General features: G+C 37.4%; 1 protein-coding gene across 2 annotated transcripts in view; it reads left to right on the forward strand.

Annotated features, from left to right (window-relative positions):
- The window catches only part of FERRY3 (FERRY endosomal RAB5 effector complex subunit 3), a 66102-nt gene extending 44390 nt beyond the window's left edge, over positions 1-21712 (forward strand). For both annotated transcript variants that reach the window (XM_037064702.1, XM_037064703.1), the window contains 4 exons: positions 308-510; positions 19885-19942; positions 20503-20570; positions 21163-21712. In XM_037064702.1, the coding sequence (XP_036920597.1) occupies positions 308-510; positions 19885-19942; positions 20503-20570; positions 21163-21255 (422 nt within the window). In that variant the 3' untranslated portion in view covers positions 21256-21712. The remainder of the gene's footprint in view (positions 1-307; positions 511-19884; positions 19943-20502; positions 20571-21162) is intronic.
- The last annotated feature ends 285 nt before the right edge of the window (positions 21713-21997 follow it).

Below are 21997 nucleotides of genomic sequence, written 5' to 3' on the forward strand. Positions count from 1 at the left end.
TCAAATAGGACCTTTTGAGCATTTACATCAGCATAGAGATGACAAAGACTCATTTGATTAACTTACTAATTAGTGGTCACTTCATACCAGTTTATGAACCTAATGCAAAATTAGCTAGTGCCCCTTTTTTCATCACCGTTTTCTAACAATTTAGAAGCAGTACTCATATTTGCTTCCTGAGTTCAACATAGGTTGCTGATGCACCTCTACTAGTTTAATACATAGATTACCCATTATAGTCACTTATATAGTCCACTGAGGGTGGTGGTTTATCTACTTGAAAATCACCGTTGTTTCTTGTTCACAGGAGAATTTTACATTACACGGCATTCTAATCTCTCAGAAATCCATGTTGCTTTCCATCTTTGTGTGGATGACAATGTGAAATCTGGAAATATCACTGCTCGTGACCCTGCCATTATGGGACTTCGGAACATACTCAAGGTTTGCTGTACTCATGACATCACAACAATAAGTGTTCCACTCTTGCTGGTGCACGATATGTCAGAGGTGAGCAGATACAAAAATACTGTAATTTTATGAACATCTTAACCCTTAATGTTGTATACTAATAATTACTTTACATTTTAAGAGCACTTTTTTTTTCTAATCAACTGTTGTATTTCGCCCTGGTCAATAGAATTGAGTGGCGTATAATACAAAACAGTGAATAATTCTTAACCATTTACTTTCAGAGAAATATAGCATTATTCTATAGAAGGTAAACAAGAAAATTAAAATTATTTTTAGCTTTGGATAGGGCATATGTTCCTACTTCTCCCCTACTTTCCCCCTCCTTTTATTTCTTTATTTTTTTCTTAAGTAGCATTAGATTTGCCTCCACCTTTATATTTGGCTTTGGTTAACATTAAAATTAGTTCATGTTCTCTGAGTTTGCATTAATAGGCAAGAGAAAGAGATGCTAGATGACAGGGAGAAGCCAGCTTCATTTCAATATTTTGTCAAGGATGTTCTTTGGATAATAGAAATATGGACTCTAAAATTAAAATGTGAAATAAGAATATATTTATTTTGTTAAGTACTGTACTTTATATTTTTTAAAAAATCTCTTTCCATGATTCTTCACTTCCTCTCCTACTTTCTTCCCTCACTCACATAAAAACTGTCCAGAGGACCTAAGTTGCAAAAATAATACAAGGACTAAACATTCAGCTTCAAATAATCTAGAGGAACAAAGCAGTCTCAAAACAAATGGATGCAGGCAAGTCCCTCTAGGAGAGCCAGGGGTCAGCCTGGTGATGAAGGGCCCATAGCAACAGGTTAGTGCCTGCCTGTTTTGAGGTGGCATTTTTAATCGAATTTATTAGGTTAGCATTGGTTAACATTATACAGGTTTCAGGTGCACAGTTCTATACCACATTGTCTGTATGTTGTATTGTGTGTTCACCACCCCAGTCAAGTCTGTCCATCACCATTTATCACCCCCGTACCCTCCTCCACCTCCCCCACCCACCTCCCTGGGCAGTCACCACACTGTTGTCCATGTACATGACTTCTCTCTCCTTTTTCTTTTTGTTTTTTTGTTCAATCCCTCTACCACCACACCCAGCTCCGACAGCTGTCAGCATGCTCTCTACTTACAAGTCTGTCTCTGTTTTACTTGTTAATTTGTTTTATTCATTGTATTCCACATACGAGTAAAATCATGTTGTACTTACTTTTCCCTGACTGGCTTATTTCACTTAGCATAGTACTTTACAGTTCAATTCATGCTATTGCAAAGGGTAAAACTTTCTTCTTTTTTATGGCCAAGTAGTACTCTGTTATGGAAATGTACTACAGTTTTCTTCTATTCATTTACTGATGGACACTTGGACTGCTTTCAAATCCTGCCTATTGTAAATACCGCTGTAGTGAACATAGGGGTGTATATATTCTTTCAAATTAGTGTTTTGGATTTCTTTGGATAAATTCCCAGAATTGGAATTGCTAGATCATAAAGCAGTCCCATTTTTAATTTTTTGAGGAAATTCCATACTTCTTTCCACTGTATCTGAAACAGTCTGCATTCCCACCAATAATGCATGAGAGCTCCCTTTTCTCCACATCTTTGCCAACACTTGTTTGTAGATTTATTGATAATAGCCATTTTGACAGATGTCAGGTGATATCTTACTCTGGTTTTAATTTGCATTTCTCTGATGGTTAGTGATATTGAGCATCTTTTTATATGTCTACTGGCCACCTGTATATCCTCTTTGGAGAAGTGTCTTTTCGGGTCCTTTGCCCATTTTTAATTGGATTGTTTGGTGTTGAGTTTCTTTATAAATTTTGGATATTAACCTCATATCAGATGTATCAGTGAATATGTTCTCCCATTCAGTGGGGTGTCTTTTCATTGTGTCGATAGTTTCCTTTGTTGTGCAAAATCTTTTTATTTTGATGTAGTCCCATTTGTTTATTTTTTCTGTTGTTTAATTGCCCAAGGAGATATGTCAGAAAACATATGGCTACAACAAAAGTCCAAGATTTTACTGCCTTATGTTTTCCTTTAAGATTTTCATGGTTTTGAGTCTGACATTTAGATCTTCAATCCATTTTGAGTTTAGTCTTGTATATAGTATAAGAAAGTGGTCTAATCTGTCTACAGATCTGGCCAAGATGGAGGAATAGGCAGAAACACTTTGCTTCCTTACACAACCAAAAAAAAGCATAGCAACCAATTTAAAAATGAAGAACAAACAGAACTGCCAGGAAATAATTTGCATGGAAGTCCAACAACCAAGGAATTAAAGAAACATTCATTCAGACCAGTAGGAAGAGCAGAGTTGGGCACCCGAGGTGGAGAGGACGAACAGCAAGATGACAGCTGAAGGACCGAGCAGTCCCACATTCATGTGCAGATAAACCAGCAGGAACAACAATTCGGGGAGCAAGACAGACCGTGAAACCCAGGGTTTGGGTACAGGAAACCAAAGTCTCAAAACCCCTGGCTGTAAAAAAGCTGTGGGGGTTGTGGCAGTGGGAGAAACTTCCAGCCTCACAGGAGAGTGTGTTGCAGAGACCCACAGGGTCCTAAAATGCAAAAGGGCCCCCACCTGCAGATCAGTATGAGAAAGGGCACAATGTGCTTGTGGAAAGCGAGGAAAGTTACAGAAAGTGGGCCAAGAGCAGAGCAAGCGTCACTGTTCTCTCTCTGCCCCCTCCCCGACAGACAGCACAACAACGCAGCAAAGAGGATTTCCCCAACTTGACAAGTGCCTAAGGCTCCACCCCTTAGCATGTAACAGGTGTGCTAAGGCCAAGAAATATGGCCCAAATGAAAGAACATATAAAACAATACTCCAGAAAAAGAACCAAACGATGAGGGAATAGACAACCCATCTGATGCAGAATTCAAAACACCGGTAATCAGGATGCCCGCAGAATTGATTGAGCTTAGTCTCAAGATGAAGAAATGATGGCTACACAAAGTGAAATAAAGGAAAATATACAGGGAACCAACAGTGAAGGGAACGAAACTGGGACTCAGATCAACAGTTTGAAACAAAAGGAAAAAATAAACGTCCAGCTGGGACAGAATGAAGAAATAAGAATGCAAAAAAATGAGGAGAGGCTTAGGAAATTCTAGGACAGTTTTAAGTGTCCCAACATCCAGATAATGGTGCTGGAAGGAGAAGAGGAACAGCAAAATATTGAAAACTTACTTGAACAAATAATGAAGGAAAACTTCACCAATCTGGCAAAGGAAATAGAGTTCCAGGAAGCCCAGAGACTCCAAAGAAATTGGACCCAAGGAGGAATACACCAAGACACATCATAATTAAATTACCCAAGATTAAGGATAAGGAGAGAATCTTAAAAGCAGCAAGAGAAAAGGAGACAGTTACCTACAAAGAAGTTCCCATTAGACTGTCAGCTGATTTCTCAAAAGAGACCTTACAGGCAAGAAGGGGCTGGAAAGTATTCCAGGTCATGAAAGTCAAGGACCTACATCCAAGATTGCTCTATCCAGCAAAGCTTTCATTTAGAATGGAAGGGCAGATAAAGTGCTTCCAAGGTAAGGTCAAGTTAAAGGAGTTCATCATCACCAAGGACTTATTATATGAAATGTTGAAGAGACCTACTAAAAAAAAAGATCAAAACTATGAATACTAAAATGACAACAAACTCACAACTATCAACAACTGAACCTAGCAAACAACTGTAACAGCAACAGAATCACAGAAATGGAGATCATGTGGGGGATTATCAGTACGGAGGGGAAGGGGGAGAATAGGGGAAAAGTTAAAGGGAATAAGAAGCATAATAGGTAGGCACAAAATAAACAAGGGGAGGTTAAAAATAGTGTAGGAAATGGAGAAGCCAAAGAACTTATATGTACAACACATGGACATGAACTAACAGGGTGTGGGAAATGCTGGACAGGGGGTGGTGCAGGGAGGAAGAGGATAAAGGGGAGAAAAAAATGGGACAACTGTAGTAACGTAATCAATAAAATATACTTTAAAAATGTAATCAGCCAAAAAGAAATAAAAGTATAGTATAAACACAGGCAAAGCATGAATTAGAGGCCTAAATTCACCCCCAAAAAGGTGGTCTAGATCTTTTTTTTTTTTGCACATATTTATCGTATGTTCCCCACATGGATGGACTCTCTACTTCATTGTATGCTTTTGTCTCCCTTGTCAAATATTAATTGGCTATGAAGGCATTGGTTTATTCCTGGGCTCGCTATACTGTTTCATTGATCTATATGTCTGTTTTTATACCAGTATCATGCTGTTTTAATTACAATGGCCTTGAAGTATATATGGTTTGATATTAGGTAGTGTGATTTCTCCAACTCTCTCTTTCCTTCTCAAAATAACTGTTGCCATTTGGGGTCTTTTGTGGTTCCATACATTTTTGTAATCTTTCTTTTAGTTGTATGAATTATGCCATTGCTATCTTGATAGGCATTGTGTTGAATTTATAGATTGCTTTGGGTGGAATGGCCAGTTTAACAATATTAGTTCTTCCTATCCATGAGCATAGTATATACTTCCACCTATTTGTGTCTTCACTGTCTTAAAATTTTTTGAGTGCAGGTTATATTACATCCTCGGTTAAATTTATTCTAAGGTATTTTATTGTTTTTGAAGCAATTGTGAATGGGATTGTTTTCTTAGTTTTCCTTTTTGATAGTTCATTATTGGTGTGTAAAAGTGAAGCTGATTTCTGGATATTTATTTTGTATCTTGCTACTTTACTGAACTCATTTATCAGTTCTAGAAGTTTCAGGGTGAAATCTTTAGGGTTCTTTCTATGAGGGGAAGGCAGAACCCCCCAAACACAGAATTATCTTCTGGAGAGTTGGCCCCTTGTAGTACAGGCTTCTCCAGTTGGGTGAGTGTTCTAGGAGCCCATCTGTATCAGTGTTCCAGCTGGAGGTATTGTGAGAGGCTGTATTTGGCTTCAGTTAATTTTTTTTAAAAGACTCTTTCAACACATTTGCCCATTTCATGATGGGTAATGTATGAGCAGACCTGCCCACTCCATGCTGAGTGTTCAGCAGTTTTTGACCAAAAAAATGACATGATCCCTGTGCCCCACCCATCCTTCCTAGTCACCTGATCTAGCCCCGATCAACTTTTTTCTTGTTTCCCTGGATGAAAAAAAATCTTCAAAGGGAAACGTTTTGCTGATGTGGAAAAAGTGAAATAGAAAATGGCAGAAGCACAAAAAGGTATCAAAATCAATGAGTTTAAAAACTCTCTGAGCAGTGGGAAAAAGTCTGAATAGGTGTATTGCATCACATGAGGAGTACTTTGAAGGTGACTGAAGTTTAAACATGTAAAGATAAATACACAGTTTTTTATAAATTCCTTTTCTTTTTTGGTCTCCCCTCATATACAGTGTCATCTCATCTGCAAATAATGACAGTTTTACTTTCCAGTTTGGTTGCCCTTTATTCCTTTTTGTTGATTGCTGTGGCTAGGACTTCCAGTACTATTTTAAGTAAGAACAGTAAAAGTAGACATCCCTGTCTTGTTCCCTGTCATAAGGGAAACACTCTAGTTTTTGCCCATCGATGTTGGCTATGGATTTGTAACATATGGCCTTTATTATGCTGAGGTATGTCCTCTCTATTCCCACTTTGTTGAGAGTTTTTATCATAAATGGGTGCTGGATTTTATCAGTTGCTTTTTCTGGACCTATTGATACGATCATGTGGTTTTTATCCTTCATTTTGTTTATGTGGTGTATTACGTTTATTGATTTGAGGATATTGTACCAACCTTGCATCCCCCAAATAAATCTCACTTGATCGTGATGTGTGATTTGTTTAATATATTGCTGAATCCAGTTTGCTAGTATTTTGTTGAGGATTTTAGCGTCTGTGTTCATCAGGGATATTCGTCCATAATACTCTTTTTTTGTAGTATCGTTCTCTGGTTTGGGGATTAGGATAATGCTGAATATGTAAAATTAGCTTGGGAGTGGTCCCTCCTTTTGAATTTTTTGAATAGTTAGAGAAGAATAGATGTTAGTTTTTTTGAACATTTGGTAAAATTCTCCTGTGGAGCTGTCTGGTCTAAGATTTTTTTGTTTTTTGATTACTGTTTCAATTTCACTAGTTGTAGGGGTAGTATTTTTTTTAAAAAGGGAAAGTAGCCACCTGATAAGTGCATATTGTGATATTATGAACATCAGGAAGGAAATTTGATCATTGATTATTTAAAGATATTTACCAAAATAAAAGATGTGTGTTAATGCTATATGGCGAAGTCCAGTATAAAAGATTTGGGTTTTGCTTTTTAGAGTGACTGAGTCTCTACTTGGTATGATTATGAGAGGCCACCGTTTTAAATACAATCCCTCTGTAAAAACACACACACACACACACATACAAACACACAAATCTGTGCCATATAGTAGAAGATGATTTTGAATGGTTTTCTACTAATAGTTCATTTGTATTTTCACCAGACACATCATTTTGATTAAGAGAATTCTGGCTCCATCCCGAAAGTAGCCTCATACTTTCTAATCTCTCCTTTCATTCACTTCTGTAGGGTCAGTCATACCTAATGTGGTATCAGGGAAGATTGACATAAACATGTTTTTTCCTCCCCATTGTAGTTCTATAAAGTCTTAGTTCCATCTTCAAATTTTAGCCATTGTTATTATCACTTACTAGTCCATCTATAAAAGTGTCTTTGGGGAGTAACAAAGAAAGTTTGTGATGAATTCCAGCCACAAGGAAACATCCAAACATTCCTGCAGCTGGACTCCTGGTTAACCAGTTTATAAAAATGGTCATATGTAGGTGGGAAACAACCTCAAAAACTGTGTTTCCAAAAGTCACTAAGTTCAGATTTACTTCCAGACATCTGATAGTACCAGCATTCCCTCTCCGGCAAGGTTACAAAAGTTACATGTTTTAAATTGGGACAGCCAGCTGCAGAACATTAAGTTTGTTTCGAAGTATCCATTTTAATTCACAAAAGTATATTGAGCCATGATCTTACCATTTGTTGTATTTAAACATCTGTTCAGGTCAAGAAGTTTATTCCATACTCAGACAACACTACCCAGGATATAGCAGTAATATTTTTCTCAGGTTTCCCCAAGGATCCAGAGTGTTTTCAGGTGTTGTTTTCTTCCTCTAACACACACATTGCTAGACACCAGTTACCACATTTTAGTGTGTGTGGTCATAATGCCTAGAACAGTCAATATCTGGTGGTAAATAAAAAGAGCTGTAGAAACTAATTGCAGTAGTTTTTTTTTTAACAAAAGAAAGGAAACAATAATCTTATCAGCAAGGACAAAGATATACTGATACCACTAGCTTTATCTATATAAATCTTTGTGATTTGAAGATGGTGTTATACTGGACTCAGACTAACTTGATGGACATGGAATGAACCTACACGTTAGACACCTTGTGTTCTTGACTTTCTTTTATTTTTACTATTATTGAACAATTTGAATCTTAGGGAATTTTAGTTGTTGTAATTATTATGGTTGGCGATGTTTGTTTTTAACTTTTTATTACAGTATAATACACATATAGAAAATACATATGTCATAAACATATATCTCAGATTTTCACCAATGGAACACCAGTGCACCAGGACCCAGACCATTTAACAGAGCGTTGCCAGCACCCCAGAAGCTGCCCTTGTGCTCCCTCCCATTCACCCCCAGGCTGCCTGGCTGTCACATAAGCCATAGTCCCTCCAAAAGGGCAACCACAAAATTTTCACTTTGAAAAGCATGGATTAGTGTGTGTTTTTGTAGTTTGTATAAGTGGAATGAATTATATAGTACATACTCCCATATTTGGTTTCTTTCACTTAATATTTTGTGAAACTTATTTATATTACTGCTTGTGGTTCTAGACTTCATTCACATTGTTATATATCATTCCACTGTGTGACTAGACCACAATTATTTAGCCTTCTTACTATTTAACATTTGGGTAGTCCCCAGGCATTGATTATTATGACGAATATTGCCATGAACATTCTAATACGTACGTGTTGGCATTTCTGTTGGGTATATACTTATGGATAGAATTGTTACCTGTCAGGGTGTGCATATGTTTCACTTTGGTAGATACAGCCAAATGCTGTTCCAAAGCAGTTATACTTACACCGTTGTTTTTTTTTAATTTTTTTATTTTATTTTATTTTATTTTTTTAATATATTTTATTGATTATACCATTACAGTTGTTCTATCCCTCCCCCTTCATTTCCCTCCACCCACACCCTCCCTCCCCCACCATTCTCCCCCCCTTAGTTCATAACCACGTGTCTCAAGTTCTTTGGATTCTATATTTCCTGCACTATTCTCGCCCTCCCCCCTATCTATTTTCTGCCTACCATCTATGCTATTTTCTGTGCCTTCTCCCCCCTTCTCCCCCTCCCACCCCCCTGTTTCTAACCCTCCATGTGTTTTTCATTTCTATGGTTCCACTCCTGATCTAGCTGTCCTCTTGGTTTNAAAGCAGTTATACTTACACCATTGTTTTTTTTTAATTATTTTATTTTATTTTATTTTATTTTTTTAATATATTTTATTGATTATACCATTACAGTTGTTCTATCCCTCCCCCTTCATTCCCCTCCACCCACACCCTCCCTCCCCCACCATTCTCCCCCCCTTAGTTCATAACTACGTGTCTCAAGTTCTTTGGATTCTATATTTCCTCCACTATTCTCGCCCTCCCCCCTATCTATTTTCTACCTACCATCTATGCTATTTTCTGTGCCTTCTCCCCCCTTCTCCCCCTCCCACCCCCCTGTTTCTAACCCTCCATGTGTTTTTCATTTCTATGGTTCCACTCCTGATCTAGCTGTCCTCTTGGTTTGCTTTTGTTTTAGGTGTGGTTGTTAATAACTGTGTGTTTGCTGTCCTTTCACTGTTCATATTTTTCATCTTCTTTTTCTTATATAAGTCCCTTTAGCATTTCATAGAATAAGGGCTTGGTGATGATGAACTCCTTCAACTTGACCTTATCTGAGAAGCACTTTATCTGTCCTTCCATTCTAAAAGAAAGTTTTGCTGGATAAAGCAGTCTTGGCTGTAGGTCTTTGGATTTCATGACTTGGAATACTTCTTTCCAGCCCCTTCTTGCCTGTAAGGTCTCTTTTGAGAAATCCGCTGACAGTCTGATGGGTACTCCTTTGTAGGTGACTGTCCCCTTATCCCTTGCTGCTTCTAGGATTCTCTCCTTCATTTTAGTCTTGGCTAATGTAATTATGATGTGCCTTGGTGTGTTCCTTCTTGGGTCCAACTTCTTTGGGACTCTCTGAGCTTCCTGGATTTCCTGGAAGTCTATTTCCTTTGCCAGACTGGGGAAGTTCTCCTTTATTATTTGTTCAAATAAGTTTTCCACTCGTGGCTGTTTCTTTCCCCCTTCTGGTACCCCTATAATCCGGATGTTGGAACGTTTAAAGATGTCCTGGAGGTTCCTAAGCCTCTCCTCATTTTTTTGAATTCTCATTTCTTCATTCCTTTCTGGTTGGATGTTTTGTTCTTCCTTCTGGTCCATTCCATTGATTTGAGTCCCAGTTTCCTTTCCATCACTATTGGTTTCCTGGGCATCTCCCTTCATTTCAATTAGTTTAGCCTTCATATGTTCCTCTAATTTGTGACTATAATCAACCAGTTCTGTGAGCATCCTGATAAAAAGTGTCTTGAATTGTGCTTCTGAGAGGCTGGCAATTTCTCAGTCCCTGAGAGTTATCGGCTCTGGGACTTTGAGTTCTTCTTGTGACATGTTTTGTGCTGTTTGTGCCTGTTCTGTAGCAGAATCAGAGCCCTAAAGTGTTCACCAGAGCAGGACAACTCAGTCGCTGGGTTGTGACGTTGTATGTGGGGGCGGGGTCAAAGAGGGACAATGGCGTCCTGTCTGCCGCCTGCCGCCGCGGCCCTCACCGGTGCCGCAGTTGCTGCCGTAACCGGGCCTGAGCGTTTCGTCCCACTGCACATGAGTGTGCCACCGCCATCAGCCCTCGCCCCCTGGGGCCTGCGCGGTCTGTCTCACTGTGCGCAAATGTGTGACCATGGTCAGTCTGCCCTGCACCCCAACTGGTTCCGGGCTGCCTGCGCGCCTGGGTCGGGGGACCTATCCTGCCCGACTCTGCTCGCTGCTGGCTCCGCCCCTCTTACCGTCCCCGTTGAATGGTTAGATGTAGTCGGATTTCCGTATAATTCAATTTTCTGTCCTTTGGTTGTGTCTTTGTTTCTCCAAACCTTTGTTGTATTCAAACTTGGTTGTGGGAGAAGGCACAGTGTTTCCACCTATGCCTCCATCTTGGTGGAAGTCCTACACCATTGTTTTTTAATGTGAAAAATGAGAAAGCCAGACTAGTTCTCACCTTCTGATAATGGCTGGGAAGTGAATTAATACAAGTACTTCAGGTACCTCAGCAGCACATACTTAAGAGTAAAGAATACTCTTGCAATTTCCTTGATGGATGATAAACTCAGAAAATAATGTTGCTATCGAACTTCCAAGGCATGCAATAAAGACCTGAAAGTATTATACCATTTAAATCTTAATTACCTCTGCAGTTTAACCTTATCCCAATTAGAAGATTCAAGTTAAGTAGTTAAAGTAATGCCATTAACTTTAGATAGATGGTACTGTCTGCATTTACAATCAGAATTGACACTTTAATTGACACTTCACAAGTTTAGAATTTATTCTGTGTATTTATTCAGTTCCATATACCATCTACAGTATAGCCATAGTGTTATCTAACAAAAAAACTGAGGTTCAGCTGCCTTTCACCACAAAAAGCCAAACTCATGAGACAGGTGCAAAAAGGAAAGAGGCTTATTCAGGTACCACACAATCTGGGAGAATGGTGGACTGCACTCTCAGAGACCATCTCAATCCTCCTGCTCAAGCTTGCAGTTCTTGTAGGGATGGGGAGAGGAGGGCTTTTTTACTGCCCAGTTATCTTCCTTGCTTCCAGTGTGATCAGTGTAAGAACCTCCCCCTGCCGCCATCTTGGCCAGTGGGCAGAGCTCCCCTGCTGCGCAAGGGGCCTTTTTACAGTAACAGTAGGGCCCAATTTTCTGCCTTAATCCCAAAGTCTGAAGTGTTTCACATGATCTGTTCAACTTTTCGATGTATTTCTTTCACAGTGTGTTCTCACAGGTGTGACAGTATGATTGTCACTTTGCCGTTACTTAGAACTTATGATCCAAAACTTTCTATACAGTTATCTGACCCCCTTTGTTGTATACCCCATCTACTATTGTAATATACACTAAGATTTGTTTCCAAAAGAAAGCTCTGTATGAGACTGTAGGCCATATCCCCTGATGACATCCAATAAATGATTCTTTTTATGACTTTACAGACTTTTAAAGTCTACAGTTTACCTTTTCTAAGTACTCAAAGCCATTCTTTCTGGTGCTGGTTTTAATCAGAGAAAAACTGCAAAGATGCTTGGGATGGAGTCTCTGTCTAGGCAAACGGGAGATTTAAAAACAACAACAAAGGTTATATATGTGCAGATTTATGTGCATGTAACTAACATATCCTTTCAAATTCATGTGCTGCTAAGCAGAATTAAAAAGGAAATAGAATATGAGAGTTTATGTCATCTAAAAATTAAATATCTTGAAAAATAGCCTGAGATTCTGTCACGAATTGGTATTTTGCTGTGTTCTCTATGTAACACTGATTAAATTTTGCAGTAATTCACATCATTCTGAAGAGTATTAAGTTCTTAATTTCCTCTCATAGGTATTTACTGTAGTCCATGCTATTAACCATATATACATGAATAGCCAGAAAGCCTGGTATTATTGAGTAAAAGGTGATAATAATTTGGGAGAATGGAGGCATTGAAAGGACTTCATTATCTTTTCTCATCTACTCTTGGTCACACCTATAGAATCATTCCTGATCTAACTTATGCTTCAGTCTTTCATCATTATCATTATTATCCTTATTTTAAAACATTGGAGTAATATGTTCTATATGTTGGTGTTCAAAGCTAGCCCTACTGAAGCTCTGTGCATACAATTAACATTAGTTATACTCATGTGAGTAGTGATACTTAGGCTTGACCTTAGCCTGAAATAATTCAGAAGCTAATCATAAATGTCAGTAAGTTACAGGACAAGTTACTGTCAGATAATGCTTTGTTACATATAAAAATGAGTACCTTATTTATAATAGTATAAATAATGATTCTATCCTATTACTAATAGTAATAATTTCTTCTGATTATTCTCATGGCATTTTGAAAAATGGTATGTTTTACAGTAATATTTTAAGGTGATGTAAATATTCAGTTATACTTTAGTATTCGTTCCTTTATAAGGTCCTTCAATAAAACATTTAACATAAGTGAAAGATAAATAAGCCCTTAAGGAAATAAAACGATATGACTGAAAACCAGCAGAAACAACCAAACATATAAACAGACACACAAAAATGTGAGGCACTAGCGTTGTGAGACACATACCATAAAATAGTTGACAACTGCCTTTAGAAAACTTGAAGACTAGCTTAAAATATCTTCGAGTAAAAAGATGCAAAAAATAGAAATAAAAAATAAATACATTTTTAAAAAGACGCTATGAAAAGTAACCTAGCAGCTACAGAACTGAGCTTTTGGCTGATGAAAAAAATTTTTAAAGGCCTAAGTAATTGGAGAAATATACTGTGTTCATTGGTTGGAAGGCTCAATACTGTTAAGATACCAGTTCTCCTCAAAGTGATCTATATAGACTTAAATATTCCTCAGAATTCTTCTAAGGCAATTTGGAAAATATTAACAAGGTGATTCTAAAGTTTATATGAAATACATAGGACCTAGGACTTCCAGCCAAGATGGAGGCGTAGGTGGAAACACTGTGCCTCCTCACACAACCAAATTTACGGTCAACAAAGAATTAGAAACAAAAACACAACCAGAACAGACAGAAAATTGAACTGTACCAAAGTCCAACAACAATGAACCATTCATACAGACCAGTAAGAGGGGCAGAGTCGGCAGCCGGCGGAGAGGGATCCCAGCAAGAAAAGGCAGTGACTGGTGACCCGGGCTCGGGGAGGAAACCAGCAAACCCAGTAAGGCGCACAAGGCAGTTGGCTGACCACGGACACACATTTGTGCCCAGATAAACCAGGCAAAAAAAGGGCAGTGAGACAAACCGCGCAACTCAGGGCCCCAGCAACAGGAAATAAAACCTAAAAGCACCGATTGAAAAAACTTGCAGGGGTTGAAGTGCTGGGAGAGCCTCCCAGCCTCACAGGAGAGTTCGTTGGAGACACCCACAGGGTCCTAGAACATACACAAGCCCACCCACCTGGGAACCAGCACCAGAAGGACCCAATTTGCTTGTGGGAAGTGGCAGAGGGGACCGAAATCTGAGAAAGCACAGAACAAGTGCCGTTGCTCCCTCTCTGACCCTGCCCTCACATACAACATCACAACCCAGCAACTGGGTTGCCCCTCACTGGTGAGCACCTAAGGCTCCACCCCTCATACGTAACAGGCACAACTTGACCAAAAAATTACGGCTCAAATAGAAGAACAAATCAAAACCCCAGAGCCAGTACTTTTAAGCTACCAAGAGATAGCCAACCTATCAGATGCACAGTTCAAAATACTGGTGATCAGGATGCTCACAGAACTGGTTGGTTTGGGTTGAAAATTAGATGAAAAAATGAAGGCTAAACTAAGTGAAATGAACGAAAATGCACAGGAATCCAATAGTGATGGGAAGGAAACTAAAACTCAAATCAATGGAGTGGACCAGAAGGAAGAAACAAGAATTCAAAAAAATGAGGAGAGGCTTAGGAACCTCCAGGACATCTTTAAATGTTCTGACATCCAAATTACAGGGGTACCAGAAGGGAAAGAGGAACAGCAACAAGTGGAAAACCTATTTGAACAAATAATAAAGGAGAACTTCCCCAATCTGGCAAAGGAGATAGACTTCCAGGAAATCCAGGAAGCTCAGAGAGTCCCAAAGAAGTTGGACCCAAGGAGGAACACACCAAGACACATCATAATTACATTAGCCAAGACCAAAATGAAGGAGAGAATCCTAGAAGCATCAAGGGATAAGGGGACAGTCACCTACAAAGGAGTACCCATCAGACTGTCAGTGGATTTCTCAAAAGAGACCTTACAGGCAAGAAGGGGCTGGAAAGAAGTATTCCAACTCATGAAATCCAAAGACCTACAACCAAGATTGCTCTGTCCAGCAAAGCTTTCATTTAGAATGGAAGATAAAGTGCTTCTCAGATAAGGTCAAGTTCAAGAAGTTCATCATCACCAAGCCCTTACTATATGAAATGTTAAAGGGACTTCTCTAAGAAAAAGAAGATAAAAAATATGAACAGTGAAAGAACAGCAAACTCGCAGTTACTAACAACCACACTTAAAACGAAAGCAAACTAAGAGGACAGCTAGATCAGGAGGGGAACCATAGAAATGGAGATCACATGGAGGGTTAGCAACAGGAGAGTGGGAGGAGGAGAAGTTACAGAGAATAAGTAGCATAGACGGTAGGTAGAAAATAGACAGGGGGAGGGCAAGAATAGTAAGGGAAATGTAGCAGCTAAAGAACTTATGACACATGGACATGAACTAAAGAGGGGAAAGGTGGGTAGGAGAGGGTACGCAGGGTAGAGGGGAATGGGGGGGAAATGGGACAACTGTAATGGCATAATGAATAAAATATATTAAACGAAATATGTAGGACCTAAAACAGTTTTGAAAAAGGACAAAGTTGGAGAGTTTGCACCAATTGACTTCAAAATTTTGTATAAAGCTACAATAACCGATACAGTGTGACAATGGCAGAAGAATTGACTGTGGATCAAAGGAACAAAATAGAAAATCCTGAAATACATCCATGCATGATATGGTCATTTGATTTCCAGCAAAGATGCCAAGGCAGTTCAATGGGAGATAGAAAATATTTTCAACCACTGGTATTGGAAGAATTGGATATTGATATAGGAAAAAATAAGCATGACTTTTACCTCACATCATGCAAAAACATCAACTTCAAATGGATCACAGATTTAAACCATAAAAAATAATACTATAGTACTTCTAGAGGAAAGCATAAAAGACAACCTTGATGACAGCAGGTTAAGGAAAGATTTGTTAGGACACAGAAAAACATAAGCCGTAAAAGAAAAACAAGAAATTGTACTTAATTAAAATTTAAAACTTGTTCATCAGAAGCTTCTGTTAAGAAAATGAAAACACAGGCCTCAGACTGTCCCCATGACCTTGGGTGGTTCAATGTACCTTTCTCGGTGTCTTTTTTTTTTTTTAATTTATAAAGGTTTCTTGTGAAATGCAAATTATGTACATTACAAAATTCCATGGAAACATAACGTTTAATTGTAGTTGTAAGACCCATCAGCATTTCTTCGTAGCTATAAGTGGATATGTCTTAATCACCTTGCTCTCTCTGTACATTACTTTTTTTTTAACTAGGAGCAAGCCAGAAGACAAAACCTTGCCACTCTGTGCATATATGCGTTTCTAGAAGGCACTGTTACTCTTTGTGTAATTTAAAGCTTTAAACATCAGAAAATTCTACTAGTCATTTTTATAAGTTTCCAGAATGTTGGGAAAGAGGATTCTTTACTTTTTAAAGAGTCAACTAGACCCCCCCTGTCAGCAACTAGACCCCCTTTTATTTACCAATCTTAAAATATCTTGATCACAAAATGTAGTTCCCTCTCAAAGTTTTTTTTTCTTTAGAGTAACTCACTTTCTTTTTAAATTTCCATAAATAAAACAATGATTCACTCACCCTTAAGTTTTGAGTGTCTACATACTCAATATTAAGAAGTATTGTAAAGGTAATATAGATGAATAAGAAGTGGTTCCTGCCTTTGGAGAGCACACAACTTAAGAACACGTAAGTTTTCCTAAGGGAATCCCATGTCCCTACCTATCCCTCCTCCATACACACCCCCCAAAAGGAGAGGATAAAATGTGATTGTTGAGGTAAAAGAAAAACAAGTACTTTTGGATTTCAGACAGCAGCAACATCATTTGTAGCTGTGGAAATACTTTATGAAGGAGAAGGAAGTTAAGCTGGACATTGGAGAATGAAGATCAGATTTCAACAGATGGAAATAACAGTAAGGGCACTCTAGGCAGGAGAAATGACTTAAGGCAGAGTGGGAGGAGGTGAGGTGGGTGACGGGCACTACAGATAATGTTCAAACAAAGGTGGACACATGCTTGGGTGAAACAGTTTTTTAATGTAAAAGTCTAGGAGCTGTGGTAGTTTTAGTCCCAATGTAAATAGCCTTGAACACTAAAAGAAAGTCAGATATTATTCATGAGACAACAGGAGGCAGTTGTAAGTTATTAAACAGGAATATAATATCATAAATGTACTTAAGATAAATTAGCCAAATTTGTGGTTTGGGGTTGGGAAATATTGCAGTCCAGGAAACTAGACAGGAAGCCATAGCAGTAAGTTGGCCTGAGGTCCAAAGACCTTTAGAGTTTGGTGAAGAACTAGGATAATTTAATGACAGCAAGTTTCATGAAAAAAGGAAATGGTCGCTATTGTGAATTATGTCAGAAAGGTCAATTAGAATAAGATTGAGAAACAGTTTAGTAATTAATAATCATTGAATTATAACCCAACATCTAAAGAAAAGATCCTTGAGTCCATACTGATTTAAACAGATGATTGAATGAGTGACTGGAAGCATGAATGAGAATAAACAAATCTCTGATATAGAAGAATGTCAAATAATTTTTGTACATACTCCGTTCTTGAGGAGGGCAAAAAAATTCTTCACCTCTTAAGTGTGTGCTGCTCACAGTGGATCACTCCTTTCCAAAGAATACAGTGTGAAAATTTCAGAGGGCAGAGGAAGTAAATTTACAGTGGAGAAATGTGAAAACTACTACCTCCAACCAGGTGATCGCAGTCGATAGCAACAGTCATAAATCATGATAATGGTACATTTCCTTGGTGTGATGTATTGAAAATGACACTTTACCCCTGTCGTCTTTGTACCAAAATCCATACCCCATTCTAATCATTAAAAAAAAAAAAACCAGATCAATTCCAAGAGAAGCCATCCTGCAAAATACATCACCAGCATTCCTCTACACTCTCAAGGTCATCAAAAACAAGTCTGAGAAACTCATAGGCAAGATGGCATAATGATCACATCCAGGAGACTATATGACATAATTTCACATAGTCTCCTGGATGTGATCCTGGAACAGAAAAAGTCATTAGGTAAAAACTAAGGAAATATGCATAAACTATGGATTTTAGTTAAAAATAATGTGTCGACAGTGCTTTTTTTTAAAGATTTTATTTATTTGTCTTTAGAGAGGAAGGAAAGGAGAGGAGGAGAGAAATATCAATGTATGGTTGCTTCTTGTGAGTTCCCTGCTGGGAACTGGCCTGCAACCCAGGCATGTGCCTGACTGGGAATCGAACCGTGATCGTGTGGTTTGCAGGCCTGCACTCAATCCACTGAGCTACACCAGCCAGGCGACAGTGCTTTGCTTTTTGGTTATGAATGATTTCTTTATTGAACTGTGTTTACAGAGAAAACAATACACTCAGTACAAAGAATAAAAATGTATTCAGGGTTATTTTTCATTGACAGCAAATAGAAACCTTTTAGTGAGATCATGACAATTGACAGTATTATGATTATATTCTGTAAAGATACATAGGGTACTTGGAAGATCAGATTCTACAGCTGCTTCTTTCTATGGCTTCTTAATTTAGCTGGCTCTTTAAATAATAGGGATACAACCTTATTTGTTGAGGAACATTTCCTAAATGAAATTATAGGTTCTTTCATTAAAATTTCTTTTTATGTTAGTTGTTAAAATGGGGTTGTGTTTGTATGTGTTTGCTATTTCAACTTAAGATCATGACCAGAAGAATTTCTGTAATTCCACAACTATTATTTTACAATGTAGAAAAGAATTCATTGAAAGCCTATAGTGAATTAGAATTCACTAAAGGATTTTCCCTGCTGTTATGTGATACAGTCTTTTCTCTTTATTCTTGATAGGTAGCTAGACAGCCTCACTTTTGGTAATAAACTAATGTATATAATAGGGGAAACTGAGTATGGGAGTGTATAATTTTTTGTAAACATAAAACTTTCAAAAAATAAAGTCTGTTTTTTAAGACTATCAGGTAATGCCATTTTGAATCTATTAAATTATTAATAATGTTGAATAATATTTTAAGTAATATTAAATGTCCAGATGCTGGTGAACATATGATGAGATTTGATGATTCACACATTGCTAATGGCTAATGTAAATTGATACAACTTTTTAGGCTGAAACATAAATTTTATTTCACTAATCTATAGAAATAAGTATCCCAAGAAATTACTCAAAAACAAGATATTGACAGATGTACATTTACAGATGCAGATACATCAATATGTTTACTGCAGTGTTATTAACAAAGATGGAAATCTAGCTATAAAGGGCTGTTTAAATAAATTATGATATATTAATAAAACAAGTTTTTCAGTTGTGTTCTGGAGACTACCCAGAATCCTAGCTTCTTCTGGGTGTCAGCAAGACTTTTATCAGTTTTAGTTTCTAATGCAATAAATATCAGGAAATATAAGCTCATTGGAGTCCTCAGTGATTTTTAAGAGTGTGAAAGAATTCTTAGGCCCAAAAAGATTGAGAATCACCATAATGAAATAATAACCATTTTATTGTTATAATTATGAAGACATGGAACATAGGAAATAATTCTGATGATAGTGAAAAGAAATAGAATTAAAAATGGTATGATCACTCATTATTTCTGTGGAAAGTTATAAATGTATTGGTCAGAGTCTGACACTGGTATTTACATGCGTACTGAGCCAAAGATTATTAGACAGGAACATAGAAAAATTAATGCATTTGGTTTGTTAGGTGGCTGGAATGGGGCTTTTGTTTATTTTTATTATTTCTGTAATAACATAATAAAAATTGTTAATGTATTATTCAAATCATATATAATTTAAAAGACTTACTCATGCTAATAACTGAAATCAGTAGGTGGAGTTTCTACATCATTTATATTTAGAATTATCTAGAGAATTTTTAATAATTTTTTATCGTTATTCTATTATAGTTGTCCCAATTTTTCTCCTCTGCCTATTCCACACCCCCATTCCCACAGTCAAGTCCTGCAATGTTGTTTTAAAAATTATACTTACTAGGCTAATTAAATTCGCATTTTGCAATTAACAGATGGAAGAAATCATATGCCTAAAAAATCAAAAGAAATCCAGCTGAAATTAACTGAGTTACCTAAATCTGTTCACAAACTGGATGATCAACATTATAGATTAAGTCTGACTGTATATTTTTTTACAGAGTTCTTTTAGAAACAAGACTTGTTTTGCTTTTTTTCCTTAGGAAATGACTATACCATGGTGCTTAAAGAGAGCAGAACTTGTGTTTAAGTGCGTCAAAGGTGAGCATAACGTTTTATTTAACAACAACCTATGTTTCTTCCTCCCAAATACTGAAAGGAGAGCAATCCAGGAGAAAGAATGTGGAAGTTTCCTGTCATTTAGTGCCTCAGTTAAATGGTTTAACAAGCAAATATTTCATAACATGCTTTTTTACAAAATAAATATTCAACCCTCTTGAAATACAGGATATTTGTATGTTAATTATATTTTGCCCTGATTATAGCTTGTTCTTTATTGCCTTTTATTTTCTTTTAAAAAATTAGAGCCACATGTTTAATTAGGCTTCAATACCTGTTTTGTCTGTGTTGTACGGAGACTGAATAGGACTTGAGAAATCCTATGAAAGAGTGTGTTGACATAGTGACGTTAAACCCCTCTTGTGTGGAAAAGTCAGGATCTTAGAAGTTTATCCTTTAGGCTTAGCCTCTCCTGCAGTAAGTGACTACCAAAAAAGTTAGTACATGAAGCCCCACAATGAAAATTCAGTTTATTTCAGTAAGAACTTACAGGTTTGAAGACCAGAACTCATAACTGAGCAAAGTCTATTGTTCTATTTTAGGTTTCATGATGGAAATGGCTTCATGGGATGGAGGAATTTCTAGGACAGTGCAATTTCTGGTACCACAGGTGTGTTATCTTAATATAGCTCACCCCAATTTAATCTCTGCTATAGCACTTTTCACAGATACAGTGAGCACACTGCCCTAAACTCAGTATAACATAACAAAATGCTAACAGCTTCCTCTTTCTTACAAGGAAAGTGTTTGGATGCCATAAATAACACTTAGTTTATTGTCAATGATGATAGCATGTACCACTCTTGGGATCTTTTTATTTATCCCCCAAACTAAACTTATCTTTCCTTTTTTTTTCACATTTGTGTTACATAGATTTTGAAGAGTTAATAAATAAAGGCATTAACAGAGAATGGTTCTGTATTCTGTGCAAACCATAGCAAATTAGTGGTATTTTTATTATTAATTACACTAGTGTTATCTAGGGGTCTTTCTGGTCATCAGACCTATCATCTGGTAGAAAAAAACACAGGTTCTTTGAGAACAGTCAGGAAATCACCCCTGGGCCAGAGTTGTGCAATAGCAGTCACGAAAGAGAATTTTTACATGTTGTACTCCATGTGTCGAACTAGTTCCATAATTTAAAATACTTTGAAAATTTTTTAAATCAACAATTATCTAACAAGTTTTTTAACCTTTTACAGAGTATTTCTGAAGAAATGTTTTATCAACTTAGTAACATGCTTCCTCAGATCTTCCGAGTATCATCTACACTTACTTTGACATCCAAGCACTGAAGGTCTGTGACAGATCAGCCTGCTGGCAGGAGAGGATTGTCACACTTGCCGGGACCTTGAGCTATGCTGGGACTCTGTCAAGCAAAAGGTGCCCAGAAAGAGAACTTACAACCCAAGCTACAAATCAAATCATGATAGATGTCTGTCAGACCCTCCAAAAATTCTTCTACCGTACAGGGTAGTGATCAGCCCCTTACAGATTTGTTTATTGTTAAAGTCTCTTTGTGAACAAAAAGTCTCTCTTTTCCTGTTGTCATATTAGTAGAATAAGCCTTCTTGTATATTACTCATGGACATTGGATATAGGAGCGTGTTCACTGCATTTTATGAAGACATTTGTCTTTTCCCAAAGTCCTGAATCATACCAGGTACAAGGCTTAATTAAGCATGCAAATAAAATCCTTTATTCTATTTTCCAAATAAAAATTAAAAAGCACTTAAATATACATCACAAATACAGATATCTTATGAAAATCATTTCATAGAAACACAAATACATGAGATATACTTTTTAAAATTCTATTTCAAAAACTTGGTTTTAATATACTCTTTGTAAGGTTTCATAAGTTTGTAGTGAGAAAAAGACATAGGATTCTTTACCTGTGTCTCATCTTCCCCATGTGATTTATCCTTGTCTGTTAGTAACATTTCATGGTCTGGGAAAATAATGTCCTTCTTTGCAAGCCCAAAGGAAAGATGGGCTGGTTTAGTCTAAACCAGCACCTGGCAGTATTTTAGTGCC

This window comes from Sturnira hondurensis, unplaced genomic scaffold (assembly GCF_014824575.4).
Source record: "Sturnira hondurensis isolate 20B ecotype Veracruz unplaced genomic scaffold, ASM1482457v3 Scaffold0015509, whole genome shotgun sequence".
NCBI lineage: Eukaryota > Metazoa > Chordata > Mammalia > Chiroptera > Phyllostomidae > Sturnira > Sturnira hondurensis.